The 21,649-nt window shown below is 34.0% G+C and overlaps 1 protein-coding gene across 1 annotated transcript; it reads right to left on the bottom strand.

Moving 5' to 3' along the window:
* Nucleotides 1-16,696: 16,696 nt before the first annotated feature.
* LOC128551721 (uncharacterized) lies at nt 16,697-21,029 on the bottom strand. The gene is made up of 2 exons (XM_053532636.1): nt 20,889-21,029; nt 16,697-18,724 (listed from the first exon to the last, which is right to left on the bottom strand). The coding sequence occupies exon 2, from the start codon at nt 18,720-18,722 to the stop codon at nt 17,010-17,012; it is 1,713 nt and encodes a 570-aa protein (XP_053388611.1). The 5' UTR covers nt 18,723-18,724; nt 20,889-21,029; the 3' UTR covers nt 16,697-17,009.
* Between the last annotated feature and the right edge of the window lie 620 nt (nt 21,030-21,649).

The raw sequence follows: 21,649 nt of genomic DNA, 5'->3' as shown, positions 1-21,649 counted from the left end.
ATATATAAATCCAATAGTTACCTAATCAATGCTGTATCAGAGATATTCAGATTTTCTTAGTACTAGAAGTGCCATAATTCTGACCAATTTCAAGTGCGAGTATGCAAAGAGTATGCAACATTTCAAAGTTGTGACTTTTATAGTTTCAAGAAAAAATCCCAAATAACAATCTTAATTGATATTAACACCGACACTGAATACCTCGCAGATGTTTTTGCTAAAACCGTTTCCGCAAAAACAATTAGACCTTAAATATATGCAAACTGGCTTTTAAATACAGTGACTTAATTATATTTAAGTATCAAGATACTTAATCGTAACTAGATCTAATACTGTTAAGATAACATACGTACACAGATCAAATGTATGCATGTATATGTTTATACATATATCTTCGGCTAAAACAAGATCAGATAGGGAAAATGAAATGGGCCCATGTTATGGTGATGGCCTTCCTTACTGTTGACAGATAGGGAATAAGTACTTTGTGCATGCAAAAGTACAGGTTTCGGGCTTTCTTAAGATGTATAACATTACATACTGTCCTACAATTTCTTACACACTGTAAAAGATAATATGGTCGAAAAATGGTGTTTTTTCATCGTTATGGTGTTGCAAATAAAAAATGGCAAATTTTAGCAAGCAAGTGATCAAAGCAGTATTACATTAATGTGAATTGGCAATAACAGACTTAAAATGTGGCATTTCAAATTAAAGAAAGTCAAATTATTTCTTTGTCAGTGAAGGTATTAAGTTTTAATAAAAAAAATATGAAAACAGGCCTTCGTTATGTTTTTTTGGTTTTTGAAGGTCTGTCTCTATCACCCTATTACAAAGGCAACAGTGATATGCCAGATACAGTATGGTAGTGTGTGCTGTTGCTGATAATCATATACCACTCTGAATATAAAGATTTTGCTTCAGGTCCAAATGAAAAAAATTGAGTCATAATTTGGTAACATGACTTTTTCGTAGTGTCCGTAGATCAATGTTTGCAATATGTAAATTGTAAGACCCACAAATAATATTTACTATTTTGTATTATTTTCTATTTGAGACTGTCTCAGAGAATTAGCAGAACTAAACATCTTTCTGCTTCTGCGACTGGTTATTTGTTGGGAAGCAACAGAAATTTGTCCGTAGACCGTAGTGTCCGTAGATCAATAATTTAACTGTAGATAATTTTCTTAAAACCAGTACATAATCAATGAGCTTGGGTTATTATTGATGTTTTTATAAGGATATACTGATTCCAAAGAGATAAAACTTTCATCTTTCAGAGTATTTTAGAAAAATATGTTTTTGTCTATCTTTTCAAGTGAAAATGAACTTTAGCAAGTTATAAAACGAGTTTCACTAAGTGTACTTTAGCCAGATTGCGTTATTTACATACAGTATAACTATCTAATATGAATCAGCAAACTATAATGTACATTTAACCACACTTGATCTCTTAACAGAGCGATTTTTTATATTGACACTTGATCTACGGACACTACAAGAATGCATGATATGTACACAATCTCTAATATACTTAGTGTTTTACAGCTTTTTGAAAAATTAACATTATAAAAGGGAAATTATAACAAAATGAGACCAAAAAGAAACATTACGAAAGATAACAATGAAGAGAATGAAAAGAATTATGTGCTTGAGAGTAAGAAGGCCAAAATTATGCGTAGATACAGGGCAAAAGTTAAAAGTGACAGTGCAAAATACGAAAAGATGAAACTTAAGGACAGAGAGAGAAAAAAAGGGAAAGGGAAATTTAGAGAATAGCAAAACAGACTGATCCGGTACTGTGCAATGAACTAAGACGTCAAAAAAGAGAACAACAGAGAAGATTTAGGAATAAACAGAAGTTAGATAAAGCCTTGATAGATATAACGTTGCGCAAGAAATATTCTCATATGCTATTCTCTGTTAAAACACTAAAAGCTAGAATAACGTCACGTTATCGTGCAGTGAAGTTAATGTTTTTGTTGCAAAGAGTGCTACTATATTTTATCTACTATTTTCTAAAGATTAAAGGCATATTAGAATCGAAATAATTCGGGCGGTAATATGTCGTACAAATAATTGCACTAGGACTGTGCCCTCGTTAAATTATTACGCCTGACGTATAACCGCCTGCTTTATCAGATCATGATAGTGAACAAGTGTGTGAAGTTTCAATCCATTCCCATTAGTGAGTACTGAGATACCAGCTTACATACAAAACCTTAACCAAAAAATTCTAAGTCGAAAAAGGGGCATAATTTTGTAAAAAAAGCAAAATAGAGTTATGGAACCTGTGCAATGTAAGTCAGTTTATCACAGTAAATAAGTGTGTGAAGTTTCAATCCATTCCCACAAGTGGTTACTGAGATACCAGCTTACATACAAAACCTTAACCAAAAATGTCTAAGTTAAAAAAGGGGCATAATTTTGTAAAAAAAGCAAACAGAGTTATGGAACCTGTGCAATGTAAGTCAGTTTATCACAGTGAATAAGTGTGTGAAGTTTCAATCCATTCCCACAAGTGGTTGCTGAGATACCAGCTTACATACAAAAACTTAACCAAATCGGGACGCGGACACGGATGCGGACGCAGACGCATGGGCGAGTCCAATAGCTCTACTATTCTATCAATAGTCTAGCTAATAAAACTAATCCGGATCTTGTACGTCTTTGAATTGTTATGACTTCATTTCTGTGTACGTATGTTAACTACTACAAGGAATGTATTTCGTTTTGCTTTGTTTATTCTATCAGTGGTTAAAGAGGGTAAACACCCACTGGTTTATGCTCTATTTTGGCGGTATCTGACCCTAACAAAAATTGACTAGGAAATACTACTGGTCGATTTTCTGAATAAAATTGATTGATGTGTTTTAAGGCATTTATATAATATTGGTTAGATATGAGTATTACCTTTCTTAACAAGAGCTGTCGGAGGACAGCAACGCTCGACTATTCAACAGCCTTGTCAATTGAATGAATACAAAAGTTGAAAAAGGGGCATAATTTTGTAAAATGCAAAGTAGAGGTATTGAACCTCTGTACTGCATGTCATATCATGACAGTGAACAAGTGTGTGAAGTTTCAATCCTTTCCAATTTGTGGATACTGAGATACCAGCTTACATACAAAAACTTAACAAAAAACTGCTAAGTCAAAGGGGCATAATTTTGTAAAAATGCCAAGTAGAGTTATGGGACCTTCACAGTGCATGTTAGATCATGACAGTGAACAAGTGTGTGAAGTTTCAATCCATTCCAATTAGTGGATACTGAGATATCAGATTACATACAAAAATTCAACCAAAAACTGCTAAGTCGAAAAAGGGGCATAATTTTGAAAAAAAAGAGAGTAGAGTTATGGGACTTGCTTAGTGCATGTCAGATCATGATAGTGAACAAGTATGTGAAGTTTCAATCCATTCCCATTAGTAAGTACTGAGATACCAGCTTACATACAAAACCTTAACCAAAAATTTCTAAGTCGAAAAAGGGGCATAATTTTGTAAAAAAGCAAAATAGAGTTATGGAACCTGTGCAATGTAGATCAGTTCATCACAGTGAATAAGTGTGTGAAGTTTCAATCCATTCCCACAAGTGGTTACTGAGTTACCAGCTTACATACAAAACCTTAACCAAAAATTTCTAAGTCGAAAAAGGGGCATAATTTTGTAAAAAAGCAAAATAGAGTTATGGAACCTGTGCAATGTAAGTCAGTTTGTCACAGTGAATAAGTGTGTGAAGTTTCAATCCATTCCCACAAGTGGTTACTGAGATACCAGCTTACATACAAAACCTTAACCAAAATCGGGACGCGGACGCGGACGCGGACGCCGACGCATGGGCGAGTGCAATAGCTCACTATTCTATGAATAGTCGAGCTAAAAATCTCATAAGCTATCAATTCTGAGTAAACTGCTATGCCTAAAAAGTGTCGAATTCGGGACAAAAACTGTTAAGACTTACTTTAGCGTTGTATGTACCTGTGTTTCTTTCTCTCTGTCTGTCTTTCTGTCTGTCTGTTTACGTGTGTGACTGTGTGATATTGTGTGTGTTTGAAGGTAACCAGCAAAACCACATCAGAATACAATTTTGTATCAAATTTTGTGTATTTTTTTTTAAAATTTTCCTATTAAAAGATTTTGTTTCTAAGTGTATTCAAAACATATCATAGTTCACTGGAAGCTTAAACTTGTGTTACTGTTACTACAGTCTGGTAAATACTCATGCACTAGTATGTAGTGTCCGTAGAATGCACCACTATATTGGTTCATCGAAATGTCACATGTGTTATTCTTTTTCAAATTGTTTGCTGTTTGTTCAAGAAGGTTGATTGAGGTAGGTTTTTTGTTGTGTTGATGAGTTAATTTGTTAGTACAAACTGTTTGGAATACAAGTTTTTGTCTCAAATAGTTAATATTTTTATTCTTAATGGACATTTTCAACAAAAGATTTCATAGCTGTGAATAATTCAATAGTTTTTCTACTGTTATTTTCGAAGTATGGCTGTTTGAAAGTCAATTTTCTAAACTAAATTGTAACAAAAAGGTTTAAAATGATGGTTGAAACTAAGGTTTAGACACAGTATGAATTTCTGTAGTGTCCGTAGATGTTATAACAGTGATTCTTTAAGACAAGTTAATGATATTTAAAATGTTTAAAATGTTAAGCATTTGTTTGTGGCTACAAGATTGTGCTTTTTATGCAAAATCTTTATACATTTTATGCCAGGATAGAGGTTAGATATACATTTTCTACTTAAGAAACACCATGAGAAAAAAATTTTGTCTCAGGTTTTGGAAATATGTAACCATAAAAAAAGAAACATTCACATCAGTTGTATTTTTATGATTGTGTAAACCTTACTTTAGTTAGTCATTACATAACTTTCTCTGTATATTGCAAACAGCATTGTTGGAATCATCATCAAATCATGTAACATGTTTTGTAGTGTCCGTAGACATTTTAAAACGTCTTAATGAACCAATTTATTTTCAAAACTCATAAACTTTTAGTCCTGAGCATCTGTTTTGCATAAAAGCACAATGTCTTGTTAGTGAACTGAAGTAGTTTTCTTATCATTGTCAGCTGTTCTGTTAAAATAAAAGAATTTGAAAAGTTTAATAAACAATTTGTGTTATTATAATCATACTTCTTATGCAAATATTAACACAATGATGTCTTCTATCGAGTGGTTTTCGAGTGAAAACTTGCTAATTGTACTTGTTTAAGCAAGTTACAGTCAAAATGAATCTTAACTTCAGTGTTTTCCATAAATTACACATTGTTATGCCTAGTGTTTGTAGTGTCCGTGACTCTGCTACCCTCATATAATTGCTGCCTTGTAAATTTTATAGCAGACAGTCCTAGTCAAAAAGGTTTTGGTATTTGGTCCCTGGTATATTAGACCATGACATGGGCTGAAAAAATTAGGATTTGAAAAACTTTATTTTTTTGGCAAAATTGCAACATAAATTCCCTATCTGATCTTGTTTTAGCCGCTTCGATCTGAAATGATAGTTTACCGTTGATAATGATTAAAATGTGTCAGTGAATTATGTTACACGCTATTATGACATTTTGATAAATATGTATATGTGTATATATGTGTATAGGCCAGTTTCCTTGATGCAAAATAAATAAGCTGCTTTAATCTGATGTGCGCACCTTTGTAAAGGGTCGATAAAAGAATGCTCTATCAAAAGCCGAGGTCAGAAAAAATGTTTTGCTAAAAATACGGATTTAAAAGCGCACGCCGCTGGTATTACTTGCTTTCAAAGAGTCAGTCAGTTTACGAATACACATTAACCTGAATAAAAGAAAATGCTTGCCAAACCAGTAACGTTTTAAATTCCAATCTCGTCAAAACAAGCTGTTTGCTGTTAATATTTATAGGTTAACTATTTAAGATAATGTCCCTTATAACGACAGTTTGATGTTTCGGCATTCCTTGGTCTTAGATGTAGCTCATACGAGCAATGGTTTCCGTAGCAACCGGAGAATACCGACTTCCTATACGGAGGATACATAATCCAATGGAAATTGTTGTTTGTCATTACGGGTCCACTACCTTAAGGTGTCCAGTCCACAAATAAGTAAGTTCTATATAATAGTGCTATATAGAGAATAACAGGCTACTGTCTTTTGATATCAATGTTATCAGGTCGAGGCTGATATGGGCTGGAAGGGGTGAGGGAAGCGAACCCCTTCCGCCCATATCAGCCGAGACCTGATAACATTGATATCAAGACAGTAGCCTGTTATTCTATTTATCATGAAACTCATACAAACTGCCTAGAAAAACATATGTCTTCATTTCTTATTTCGTAAAAAAATGTCTTCTGAAGCAAAAAATTAAATTTATATTTTACGGATTTGAAAATTCATCCGCCCCTAAACTTCTGAACGAAACAATACGGCAGCCATATTGAATTCAACTCCGACAATGTTTTTGACTTTCTGATATTCTTGTAAAAAAAAAAAACAATGAAATAAACTCTTACCTGCGTAAAAATAAAAAATCATCCTCTTGAATAAACCAGAACATGCTTTATTTCCATAGATCTATCATGAAACATTTGACTCAGACAACTACATGTCCAAAGCGCTGAAAATTTCACTTCCAGTTCCAGACTTTAGTTTTTAAAATCTGATTTAATCACTAAATTTACACTGATCCAAGAATTATAATTAACTGATTCAAGAATAAAAATTAACTCAAATACTTTTGCTAATACTTGATAAAATATGCATGTCTTAAATAAGGCATAAATCAAGAATAAATATAATTATCATACATTGTCAAGTGTATTGTAAACCTTTCCGAGAATCGATCGATGTAAATATTGTGATGTCATGATGAACGTTTCACAATGACGTCATTCAGTGCTATTGTCTGTGTGATAAAATTAGAGATAACCATATTCAAGGAAATTTGTTGTGATTACAGAATCTATTTAGAAAAAAAAGTTGTTCAACATCGAAACTGGACTCTGTAATAAAATTCAGTCTGGAAGGAAACTGATGTAAAAACTAGTCCGTCAATATGGGAGGAGCTTAATTTTGCTATCATGTCAACGGCCTGATAACAAAATAAAATATCAGGAAGTGATATCAGGCACTTTGCATAGAAGTTGCATGATAAAAAATAATATCATGTAAAACCCTTTATTCCGTGTATATAATATCAGTTGGTGTGATTTCTGAATTTTATACTTTTAGTTATACTAAAGGCAACCTAATGAGTATATTTTATGTTTTGATTAATACTGCCTGAGTTTTTGAACAAATAGTCTGACATGTTTCTTTGAATCGCTTTCATGAACGTTAGGTAAATAATCTGTGCCATGAAAAAAGATTTAAATAAAATAATACAATGAATTTCTCACCTATTGGGGAAATTGTGGTGACTGTTTTCTCAGTGAGTCAGACATGAGAACGAACATCGCTCTCTTTCTGCCAAAAAGTCCCTTTTGTGACACCTTTCAGAATGCAGCATATGCTGTCTATGTACCAGCTTTGGCATGTAGACTGTCAAGTGGTGTACTTTTCGAAATACTATAAGTAATAGAAATGTACAGCATAATAATTATATATTTAGTATAGTAGTAAATACAATACAGTCCACCGAACTGGTAGTATCTGGGTGTAGTATATATTTTACCAGATTCATTTCAACAGTACTTTTAAAATTACTTGGCATAAGTATTCCCTATAATGAGATGATATATGTCAAGTGCAAGACTTAGACCCATAGCTTCAGATCAAGGTCACGATTAGAAGTCAAAGGTTAACATGGTAATTTATCTGGTCTGGTTCATAACTCTGTCATTTATCAAGGGATTTGAAAATAATATGACACAAATGTTAACCATATTGAGGTGTGTTAACCTCATGACCTGGGTCGCTCAGATCAAGGTCAAGGTCACAACACGATTCATACCGAAACTAGTCTGACATATTTTGTGCAGACAACTGTAGAATTCTTCGGCACACTTCGGGGATATTTGTCACCAATAGTGACAGCACTGGTTGGTTAAATTTTTGTATGAAAGCTGGTATTTCAGTACCCACTAATGGAAATGGATAGAAACTTAACACAATAGTACATTGTCATGAGCTGATATGCACTGTATAGGTCTCTAACCCTGTTTTTCAATTATACAAAATTATGCCCCTTTTCTAACTGAAATATTAATTCAATCGACACGGCTGTAGACTCGATAGTCAATCGCTTCTGTCCTTCGACAGCTCTTGTTGTCAAGTTGATGTTATACAGAAAGATGTCTTCATTCATACTCTCATTTCCTTGTGAACGATATTTATTAAGAAGTATCTTTCACATTTGTGACGTCTTGGTTCGCTTTTTTCATCATTAAATGTTTTATTTTTCCAGGGAGATGGATGGCATTGATATCTGTGTATAGACTGCCTAGACATGTCAGAACTAGAGAGACACACTGCAGAACTTATTGGGACCAATATAAATGGAAATCCATAAGGTAGTGTATAATTTATCTACCTTTTTCATGGGAGACATATTATTTACTTTGCCATCTGTCCATATGTTGGTCATCTGCATTTAGCTTATCCAGGCTTGTTCTCTGGCTGGATTGCAATAAAACTTCATAGAAGTGTTTGGTAAAACCATAGTTGTGCATGTCGTCAGTACAGTCAGCTCTGATTAAATTTCATTAACCACTGAAGGATGTTTTTTTTTTCTATAAAATTTATCTGGACTGCATACTGATGATAGGCTTGAAACGTCATAGAAATGACTTCATAATAGTTAGTGGTATAAAGCCTTGTTATGGATATCTATAGCACATCACATTTTTCTCGAGCGATGTGTCCCCATAAAGGTCATTTTTTAATACAATGTGTCTGGACAACATTTCCTGTACTTGGCTGGATTTGAATGAAACTTCATAGATCTGGAGTGATCAGTAGCATACCTTTTTATGCGTATATTAAGCGATTTACAATTGAATGTTTTGTCACTGTGTACATGAAATCTACATAGAACCATTCATAATTTTCTGTACGTTTATCAGTTAAATCAACATTTAATTACATTGTCTTCTTTAGCAAGATTAATTACTTTGTGATATGTACCGGTATGATTTTTTTTTCAAAAATAGTCATCTAATTCAAACAACAACAAGACAACCATAAAGTAATTGTGTTATTACCGAGTAATGTTCTGGAAAACGACCAGTAATGATGATTTAGTTCAACTGAAAACGAAAAATTGAAATGAACTTTAGATTATACAGGAAGTGCTTCTAAATTCTTTATGTAATTGTGGACAATTAAAGGCTTGTTACAGCTGATTGATGGGAAAATGTTTGCACATCTCAGTTGTGCATGAAACAGTTCATCATAAAGGCAGCAGCTTATTGAAGAAGACAACAGTTTATCATAAAAGGCAGCAGTTTATTGTAGATGGCCACTGTTCATCCATCACTCAGGCTTGAAAAAGAATATAAAAAACGACTAATTAGTACCGATACATATCATAGCTATAGATGTTTGTTTATCTCTTTCAAATTCCAAATTGATCAGCATAGGCAAACGGATATTCTGAACGTTTTCTATAACCGAATTCTAGAAAAAATATCAAACTAGAAATGTTAAAGTTATGATTCTGTATAGTTTTAGCTAAAGTCCTCTTTCTCATAAAACATGTTACAAATCAAGTCTTTAGGGAAGTCGCTGAGTTAATAATGATATTTTTATTCACAGGGATCGGTAGTAAGAAGTTCCCAAGAAAAACCAGAAAATCATAAAGTAATTGTGTTATTACCAAGAAATGTCCAGGAAACCAACCAGTAATGCTGATTGAGTCCAACTGGAAACTAAATAGTAAAATGAACTTAAGTTCTGATTATACTGAATGTGCTTCTAAATTCTTTATGTAATTGTGGCCTATTAACCTTTAGTACGGAGGTGCAGGGTGATCTTGGTTTACACTGGTCATGAAGGCAGAACCACTTGCAGCCAACAGGCTAAAGTTTAAACGTCTGTTAGGGTTGATTGATGGGATGATGTTTGCAAATCTCAGCTGTGCATGCAACAGTTCATTATAAAAGGCAGCAGTTTATTGTAGAAGACAACAGTTTATCATACAGGGCAACAGTTTATTGTAGAAGACAACAGTTTATTATACAGGGCAACAGTTTATTGTAGAAGACAACAGTTTATCATACAGGGCAACAGTTTATTGTAGAAAACAACAGTTTATCATACAGGGCAACAGTTTATTGTAGAAGACAACAGTTTATTATACAGGGCAACAGTTTATTGTAGAAGACAACAGTTTATTATACAGGGCAACAGTTTATTGTAGAAGACAACAGTTTATCATACAGGGCAACAGTTTATTGTAGAAGACAACAGTTTATCATACAGGGCAACAGTTTATTGTAGAAGACAACAGTTCATCATACAGGGCAACAGTTTATTGTAGAAAACAACAGTTCATCAGACAGTGTAACAATATATTGTAGAAGGCCACTGTTCATCAATCACTTAGGCTTGAAGAAGAGTCAAAAACGATATACAACATTAGCTTATAATTCTTTCCATAAATGTTTGTTGTTCTTTTTCAAATCCTAAAATGATCAACATCAGCAAACAGATGTTCTGAATATTTTCTATACCCAAATTCTTAAAAAAATATATGAGGCTAGAAATGTTAAAATTATGATTCTGTATAGTATTAGCTAAAGTCTTGATTTTCGTTAAATCATGTTATAAATCAAGTATTATTTAGAACAGTCACTGAGTTAATAATATTTACTTTGTATTACAGGAATTGGTAGTAAGAAGTTCCCAATCCATTTCTTGGTAATACACGGGTCACTTAGGATCAGAACTCAACCAGAAATCCAGATGGAGGCGATTAAAAAGTGGTTTCAAAATGAGGGTCAGGTTGAAGGACTTGTTTGGCAGTGTCAATGGTACTCTGTTTAAGGTAATGTTTTTTTTTTAAATTAATGGCACCATGTCTTAGCAAAGGGAATTTATCTTGTAATATGTTTTGTATTGTTATATCTTATTGTTGTCAAGACTGATACTAAACAGGCCTTAGATTTTTCAGGACTTGTTAGTTTTCAGGCTCTTTGGGAGACAGAATTTCCCTATATAATTCAATAAAAAAAGATTTCACGTTTTAAAATGTAGATTTTCAGGTTTTTATTTTTAGCTCAATGTTCATCATCCGCCTGTCAACATTTTCTAAAAAAATCTTCTTTTTGAAAACCATTAGACAGCTTTACACCAAACTTCACAGGAACCTTTCAGAGTTTTTCCAAAAATTGAATTCCAGTCAGAACTGTGGAAAGAAAAAAAAATTAAAAATCTTCTTGTCCAAAACCACAGTGTATAGAGCCTTGATATTTGGCAAGTGACATCAACTATTAGTTCTCTATGAAAATTACTCAAATTATGCCCCTGGGATGAAAAGAGGCCCCACCCTTGGGATCCCAAATTTGACATTGACTTATATAAGAAAAAACTTTAAAATCTTCTTGTCCAAAACTGCAAGGCATAGAGCCTTGATATTTGGCATGTGACATCATCTAATGGTTCTCAATGAAAATTATTCAAATTATGTCCCTTGGTGAAAAGAGGTCCCCACACCGGGGATCCCAAGTTTTACATAGACTTACAAAGGAAAAAAAAAATATTCATGTCATAAACCACAAGACCTAAGCCTTTGATATTTGGTATGTAACATTGCCTTGTGGTCCTCTACCAAGATTGGTTAAATTGTTACCCTGGGGTTTAAAGGGGCCTGATAATTCCAAGATTTACACAGGCTTGTATAAGAAGAAACTTAAAAATCTTCTTGTCTAAAACTGCAAGGCCTAAGCTTTTGATATCTGGTAAGTTGCATAGCCTAGTGTTTTTCTACCAAAAATGATCAAATTATTCCCCTGAGGCGAAAAGAGGCCCTGCCCTGGGGGTCCTAAGTTTTACATAGACATATTGAAACAGAATTAAAAAAACTTTTATTGTCTGAAATTTCAAGGCCTTGGCCCTTGATATTTAGTATGTAGCATTGCCTGGTGGATTGCTAACAAGATTCTTTAAATTATTCCCCTCGAGTGAAAAGAGGTCCCGCCCTGGGGATCACTTGTTTTATAAATTATATTGGAAAAATACTTCAAAAATTATCAGATCATATTTCCTAGACTGTTAGGTTATAATTACCTGATGACCCCAGGTGATAAGGGTCGCTTAATTATGACCTTGACTTATTGACCTATTTTCTTGTTTTTAGCTGACCAGTCAAAAAGTGACGAGGTGAGTTTTTGTGATCGCGTGGCGTCCGTCCATCCGTGCGTCCGTAAACTTTTTCATGGGATCTTTATGAAAGTTGGTCAGAATGTTCACCTTGATGATATCTAGGTAAGTTCAAAACTGGGTCACGTACGGTCCAAAACTAGGTCAGGCGGTCTAAAAATAGAAAATTCTTAAGGCCTCCCTAGAGGCCGTATATTTCAATGGATCTTCATGAAAATTGGTCAGAATGTTCATCTTGATGATGTCTAGGTCAAGTTCGAAACTGGTCATGTGCGGTGCAAAACTAAGTCAGTAGGTCTAAAAATAGCAAATCCTTGTGACCTCCCTAGAGGCCGTATATTTCAATGGATCTTCATGAAAATTTGTCAGAATGTTTATCTTCATAATATCTAGATCAAAATTGAAAGTGGGTCACGTGCGGTTAGAAACTAGGTCAGTAGGTCTAAAAATAGAAAAACATTGTGACCTCTCTAGAGGCAATACTTTTCAAGAGAACTTCATAAAAATTGGTGAGAATGTTCACCTTGATAATATCTAAGGCAATTTTGAAACTGGGTCACATGCCTTCAAAAACTAGGTCATTAGGTCAAATAATAGAAAAAACATTGTGACCTCACTAGAGGCCATATTTTTCAATGGATCTTCATGAAAATTGGTCAGAATTTTTATCTCGATGATATCTAGGTAAACATAAAAATTGGGTCACATGAGCTCAAAAACTAGGTCACTATGTCAAATAATAGAAAAAACGACGTCATACTCAGTTCAAAACTGGGTCATGTAGGGACAGGTTCACGAGCGATTCAGGACCATGATGGTCCTCTTGTTTAATATACAGCCTTGAAATTCGGATGACATGTACAGTTTTGCACACCGATCTTAAAACTGACTTTCAGTGACCATAAATGTGACCTACTGACGTACTTTCTGAATATTTTAGCAACATTTTGGCTTTTGAAACCTGTAGCTCATATCACTCAGGTGAGCGATCCAGTGTCATCATGACCCTTTGTGACTCAGGCCTATAACTTATTACATGGTTACAGAAAAACTCTGTATTTATGTGGAAATCTCTTATTTGCTTTACACGATAGATGTCTTTGTTTCAGTGAACAGAAAGTTGAAAGTATTTCTTGCTGTAAAAAGACTATAGGTTCACTTTTACATGCATTTTACCTACCTAAATGGACAAAATATTTGTACAAAATTACAATAACTTCTATATAAATACTACCATACAGATAAATAAAAACACAACATATACCATACTGATAAATATCAAAGAAAATTGCATATTTCATAGTCTAACTTTTTGAAATATTGTTTCTATCTGTTTTTAAAGAGAATTCCTATAGTTTTTTTCCTTTCATAGAATTTTTTTAAATTCACATATATGATAGGAAAATTTGTGCTGAAAACAATGAACAAATAAAAACAATATGTCACCAGGCTTGTTTTTGTGAAAAATTGTTTTGAACACACCCACTGTTGCTGAAACTGCCAGCGATTTTTCAACATTTTCATAATTTTCTGCTTTTGTATAAATACCAACCAAAATATACATCAAGACAGCACAATACGGTTTTTTTTTCTTTTTACAGATTTTATTATATACTTATTTGATATTATAGTCATATTTAATACTCTATCCTTGCAATAATGGGTACAAATGAAAAAAAAAATATTGTTTCATATTTACTTTTGTGAACTTTTTTCAATGAAAAATACCCATAGTGAAGAATATATTTTTAAATTTTGAAAAAACTCTTTCATAGAATTTTTTCCTGTTTTTTCTTTAGTATAGATAATTGTATTGTGAGCATAAAAATGGCTAAAAATGTATGGGTCACCAGGCTAAATTTTATGTTAAGACCACTAGAATACAACACCTGTTCGGACGAAAATGGCGCGAACCTGGCCATATTGATTACATGTGTGTCTGCTAAAAGTTAAAAAATGTTTTAAAAATTCTTAATTCTTTCTATAATTGAATACTAAATAATCTGAAAGGTGATATTGTCTTATCAGTACTAAGTCAATTATCTTACATTATATGAACAACACTGTCTTTGTACTAAAATGCGATGTGAAAACACAACCACAAAAATAGCAAGACACCTGTCAGGCATGATACTTGTCAATACAACATAAACCAGTATCAACATTTGATTACTGGTAAAACTTATCAAAAATGTTATTTCATTCAAGATTCCTCATATTTAAGATTGTCTGTCACATGTTTCAACAAATGTTGACTTCAGTTCAGTTTTCCATAGAAAGTGTCGGCTGCGCAGAAAGATGCGCATAAAAAACTTTAGGAATTCCCTTTAATTGAAGATGTAATAAAATACTTGTTTAAATACTTTTGTTTAGATATATCTACCCATTTGTATTTGTATTTGCCTTTGCCATCTGTCCATTGGCATTTACTTTGTCTTGACATCATGTCCATAACTGCTGGATGGATTATATTGAATAATTGCACCTTTTTAATATCTTTTTGGGGACTATAGGAATGCACTTTACCGACCGTCCGTCTGCAATTTTGTGTTTGGTCCATTAAATATGATCTTAATATTCCTTAGCACATATGTTCCCCATGACGGGACGATGTGTCATGCGCAAAACCTGGACCCCTGGCTCAAAGGTCAAGGTCACAATTGGAGGTCAAAGGTCAGCAGTGCTTTTTTTCCTGTCTGGTCCATAACTCTGCCATTAATGATGTTCCCCATTGTGAGACGACATGTCTTGCGCAAAACTCATAGCCCTAGATTAAAGGTCAAGGTCACCGTTGGAAGTCCAAGATCAATAGGGATTTATTTCCTGTCTGGTCCAGAACTTTGTCATCCATCACAGGATGACAATATTATTTGGCTTAAATGTTCCCCATGATAAGACAACGTTTCTTGCGAAACACCCAGAACCCTAGCTTGATGGTCAAATTACGAGAGCAATTGTCAATAAGATTTTTGTCTGTTTGGTTTATAACTTTGTCATGCAAAATTTAATGCAGAATTTAAATATTATTTGGCAGAAATATTCTCCAATATGTCTTGCACCAAACACGGGCCATTAGGTGAAAGGTCAAGGTCACACTTGGAAGCGGAAAGGGATTTTCCCTGTCAAGTCTGTAACTCTTTAATCTTTAAAGGGATTTGAATATTCCTTGGCACGATATTTCACCACCACGGTACGGAGTGCCATGTGCAAGAACCAGGTCTAAGGTCAAGATCACACTTAAAGGTCAAAGGTCAGATACAAGAATGACTGTCCGGAGCATTTCTTCTTCAATGAAGGGATTTAGATGTAACTTGGCACAAATGTCCACCATGTTAAGACGGATTGTCATGTGCAAGAACCAGATCCCTAAGACACCAAAGGTTAAAGGTCAAATTCAAGAATGACTTTGTCCGGAGCATTTTTAACCCGACTTTTCGAAGAATAGTCTAGCTATTCTACTAACCCTGGTGTCAGCATTGGTTAAAGTTTTGTAAGTACATATGGCTATCATTTAAAGGCACATAGCTTTGTAACTTATTTTTTCTAGGTTAAATACCAACATCACTGGATCAAGTCCCAGAACTCTGACATGCATTTTGGCCAAAAAAACCTCCTTTTTGGACTTACAAAATTCTGATTAAATTGTTACATGCAAGTTCTTATATCATAAACTGATGCAGATATTGAACTGAAACATCACGTGTCTTCGGGGTTATAAAACTAGGTAATAGCATCAAGTCCCATAACTCTGACAAGCAAATTTGTCCAAATTATGCCCCTTTTTAGACTTTGAAAATCCTGGTTGAAGTTTTGCATGCAAGTATATATGGCTTTCATTTAAAAGCATATAGCTTCAAAACTGTTTTCTTTTTAAAGGTCAATTATCAACCTCACTGGGTCAAGTCATATAACTCTGACGTTTACTTTGACCAAATAATGTCCCCTTTGGACTTAAACAATTCTAATTAAAGTTTTAAATGCAAGTTACTATCTCATAAACAGATATAAACAGATGCAGATATTGAAATCAAACTTCACACATGTCTTCGGGGATATAAAACTAGTTGACAGCATCAAGTCCAAGAACCCTGACTTAAATTGTGGCCAAATTATGCCCCCTTTTGCACTTGGGAAATCCTGGTTAAAGTTTTGCATACAGCTACGTAAAGCTATTACTTAAAGGCATATAGATTTGATTTTTTTTTCTTTTTCTAGACCAATTACCAATCTCACTGGGTCAAGTTCCATAACTCTGACATGTGTTTGGGCAGATTATGCTCCCTTTGGACTTAGAAAATTCTGGTTAAAGTTTTAAGTCTGCAAAACAATTGCAGATATTAAATTGAAACTTCACGTGTCTTCAGGGTTACACAGATATCATACTTATACATTTGTAAAAGCTAAATATATGAGGTTACATGAAAAAAAAGCAAATTGCATAATAACATTAAATGATATTACTAATTAATAGCTTTTATATTTTCATTTATGTAATCATTTTGTGTACAGTATGGTTTTGCATAGAAGTCAAATATTTTGAAACATTTATTGTCAATTATTTCTTTGTTTTGATAGATCAAAATGTAATTAGAAACCTGAAATTGTGTTTCATTTTATCTTTATACAGTTTATAGACAGTTAAATATCATTTATATCGTTATTTACTTTATCAATTTACTTAGATATAGTTGTTGTGATTGTTCATTTCGTACTATACACTTTCAGCTGAGTACAAAAGCAGCCAATATAGACTTCATCATGATGATGACTGTAGCATATAGACCATGGTAATGATAGATCATCTATCATTATCTGACCTTGCTTCAAGTCTCCTGATATATGATGAATGGTGTTATTATAGTTGCTACACACCAGCAATGATCCGTCATCTAACATCACCATTCCATGTGGTGCAATAAGTTCCTCGTGTTTGTATACAGCTGATACATCACCTTGTAATGTTATACTGACTATACAGTCGCTACCAAAGTCACTGATATAGATATGTCTGGAGTCATCACTTACCACAATATATCGTGGGGCATTAAATATGCCATTATTCAGGGAGATTGTGTTCTGGACATTACCTTGTGTATCCAGTACCAGTACACTGTTAGGGCTCTGACAAAAAACATAGAGGTAATCTTGATGATAAAATATACCATAGCATTCACATGTAACTTTAATCTTGCGGACAGTTGACAGTTTACCAGCTGTTTTCATTATAAGAATTTCTTTGTTTCCTGGTACTGTTACTGCAATCTGGTTCTGGGGCAATACAGCAATGTCCCACGGATTTGAGTCGAGATTTTTCTCTTCTATCACAGCTTTACTCTGTCTGTCTACAACTTTCAGCTTGCAATTTGTGTTATCAGCCAGTACGAGTTTGTTAGAAGGTAAAATGGCACATCCTGTGATTATGCAGCTATAATCTGACTTTGTTTTTACCTTTATATGTTCTTTGCGCGTTAGGGTTTTAATTTGTTTCTTCTTTGTCGACGTGACGAAGCTAGTACAGGGGTTTAACTTCCCAAATACACTTTGTTTGGATAGCATATTTTCAAGATCAGTATTCCGTTCAAATGAGTACTGTATGTTTGTCTTCGCTAGATTTTCACCTGCCTTCTGCACTTCATCTGACTTCAGTTTAGACTCAGCACGTTTAATGTTGATGTAAAGTTGCCCGTTCTGACGTGACGACTTGTCAGCCTGTAAACTTGACTGTAATTTCTTGATATCAGAAGAGATATTGGCACATTCATCAAGTACCATCTTAATTATTATTTTATCGTTGGATTTCTTTTTGTCAGCATCTTTCTGAATTTTTTGTTGCAATTGATCTAGGCGTTCATTTATTTCCTTCCTGAAGTTGAGGATTTCCTTGATAATACCAGCATGGCAATTATCTATTTCTTTATCTCTTACTTCAGCTTTCTTCATTATATCCTCGGCATCTTTCATTTTCTCGCTAAGTTTCTTCATGATATCCCTGTATTCCTCACTGTCCCCTATATCTGCACATTTATCGGGTATGTAATCAATCTTACATGTCCGATGATCCAAGATGATGCAGTCATTGCAGCCAAGAGCCTTGTGTGTTGGACAGAAAAATTTGATTATTTCCTTTTTATGCACTAAACATTTTTCTGTGCATTCCTCAGAATCTTTACTGGAAATGGCATGTTTACCAACGTTGTCTTTATCAAGAAGTTGGTGATTTCGTGAGGCTTTTGTCCTCTTGTGACACTCAAAGCAAGTTTTGCATAGATATTCCTGGCATTCCACACAAAAACCGTGAGCTCCTACATGCTGACCAATGGTAAGACAAGGCTGGCAACTGTGATCAAAGTCCTCTGCTGATCCTAAAGATACTGAGCCTTGAAAATCTGACAACTTGCGCCCTGACACTGCCATTTCTGGAAATGCAAACACAACGTTTAATCGTCTAATTAATGTAGTACAGCTGGAGTTCATCTGGTAGAGTAATTCTATATATTAGTAATGATTCGTTTTTGTTTTAAAACAAATGTTTGACAGTAACCACATAATTATAAAGGTGTAACTTTATACCCTTCACCCAACCCCTCTAAATGTCACTTTTTTCCTAGATACTGTAAATCCGGTATTATTCGCGGTGTTTTAATTTTCGCTATTTTTCGCGAATCGGGTATATCGCGAAATCATGAATCCGCGTAAATATCCTTCCATAACATACAGACATATCCGAAAATATATCCAAAATACGGTCAAGTTCAGCAATGAATACTAGCCGCCTATACATCATTGTTTATTGAATGAATTTCAATTCATTTCACATTTCAATACATTATGAATAATTCATGAAGAATATACTGCTTAAGGTTACATTTACATGCAGCTGGCAGTTTTAACGAAGAGCATCTCCTGGATGCACTTCGTATGTGTCAAACAAGCAGAGCGCGTGTTGTCCTATGAGAAGATCTATATCATCCCTTATCTTCTCAACAAACCTGTCTTTTTTACACATTTTGTTTAGACAACAATAGGGATAAGCGGACAATTTATCACACCATTGTATTATATTCTTGAACGTTGATTATTTATGAAATGGCTGTAACAAACATTTTATCAGCTATTAAGTGTAATGAGAATAATCGCCAGTAAATTGAATAAAGGATTTAAAGGCTCAATTATTTCAGTCTGTATGAATAATGTAACCAATTGCTAAAACGAAATAAACGTTACGGACCATGTGTTTGACGAGTCTTTGGCATGCATAAATTCGGCACGGTACTGAAAAATTGGCAATGATATAATCACAACTTCCGGAACTGAAATTTCGCTAACATGAGATAAGAAACTTCGCGAATTTAACTTTCTGACCCTTCCGTCGCGAATTCATAAATCCGCGAAATAATTCAGGGTGCCGGAATTCGCGAAATAAAGATCACGCTAATATAAAGTGATTTACAGTAGGGGCTTCCGTGGCCGAGTGGTTAAGGTCGCTGACTTCAAATCTCTTGTCCCTCATCGATGGCACAAAAAAAAATGGCACATTCAATCCCGTTCTCCCCTAATTAAGCAAATACTTAAGTTCATTATCTCGTGCTTAAATAGAAATATCGTATTTGCGTGACTGAAATAAGTACTGCAGACATATACTACTAACCATAGTTTAATTTAGCTATAACTACATTGGTATGAAAAAATCAATATTAAATAACAATTGCTTAAGCAATAGCATGATTTTAAAATAAAAGAATTAAATAAGTAATTACTTAGGTTTTTTTCGTGAAATTGGGGCCAGACCGCAAACAATATTAAACTTATTTGAACTAGTTTTTAAAAAAATAGATTCTCTCACTACAGCAGCGTAGAAATTCAAACACTCCAAGTGTCTGTATAATAATTTATAGTCACAACAATATTACCGAACTTTCAGTAACATTTGTAGTTCATGTATAATAAGTTATAGTCACAACAATATTACCAAACTTTCAGTAACATTTGTAGTTCATGTATAATAAGTTATAGTCACAACAATATTACCGAACTTGCAGTAACATTTGTAGTTCATGTATAATAAGTTATAGTCACAACAATATTACCAAACTTGCAGTAACATTTGTAGTTCATGTATAATCCGAACTTGCAGTAACATTTGTGGTTCATGTATAATAAGTTATAGTCACAACAATATTACCGAACTTTCAGTAACATTTGTAGTTCATGTATAATAAGTTATAGTCACAACAATAATATTACCGAACTTGCAGTAACATTTGTAGTTCATGTATAATAAGTTATAGATCTAGTCATAACAATATTACCAAACTTTCAGTAACATTTGTAGTTCATGTATAATAAGTTATAGTCACAACAATATTACCAAACTTTCAGTAACATTTGTAGTTCATGTATAATAAGTTATAGTCACAACAATATTACCGAACTTTCAGTAACATTTGTAGTTCATATCTCCGTGTTAGAATCAGCTGCTTTCAACATCATATTTCATATCTCTTTAATCTGTATTTGCTGAACAATGTCGAAACATGTCTTAACCTGCATTACCATTAATAAAGGAACATTAAGGCCTACCTGGCTGTCCTTCGCTAATATATGCAAACTATTCCAAGACACCAACTTTTCTATCATCAAGACTGTCTACAAAAGGGTTAATCAATAAACCTGATTTTTACTCTCGTTTTCCTGAAAATTTTATTTTACTTCCTTCCACGAATGTCTATAAATATCATACGCAAACATGAATAAGGGATAAAACTATGACTATATTTTATACTGTTGAAACATAACTGTATTGTCTCCCTTCAGTAGGATTTACTCTTCTGTCAATAATGTGAGTAAGCTGTTTATAATTTATCTTAAATACTTGCCGGCTTAGTACGGACATAATACCTGCAACATTGTCAAGAGGCAGCCGCCACTATACTGTTTCAGTTCTAGTAGAGGAATTATGGAGTTGATAGACAAATACAAATCCAGGTAAAATATGAGCGGTGCCATGAGAAAACCAATATAGTGGGTTTGCGACCAGCATGGATCCAGACCAGCCTGCGCATCCGCGCAGTCTGGTCAGGCTCCATGCTGTTCGCTTTTAAAGTCTAGTGGAATTGGAGAAACTGTTAGCGAACAGCATGGATCCTGACCAGACTGCGCGGATGCGCAGGCTGGTCTGGATCCATGCTGGTCGCAAACCCACTATGTTGGTTTTCTCATGGCACGGCTCATATGTTTGCAGTGTTTGGTCTTTGTGACAGTATTAACAGTGGAGATCAGACATGTTGTTTAAACAATGAACTAATATTAAGTACACTTTAAGAGAGGTAACGAGATGGAGT

The sequence above is a fragment of the Mercenaria mercenaria genome, unplaced genomic scaffold, assembly GCF_021730395.1.
Source record: "Mercenaria mercenaria strain notata unplaced genomic scaffold, MADL_Memer_1 contig_1585, whole genome shotgun sequence".
Taxonomy (NCBI): domain Eukaryota; kingdom Metazoa; phylum Mollusca; class Bivalvia; order Venerida; family Veneridae; genus Mercenaria; species Mercenaria mercenaria.
This window is presented reverse-complemented; position numbering and strand designations above follow the sequence as displayed.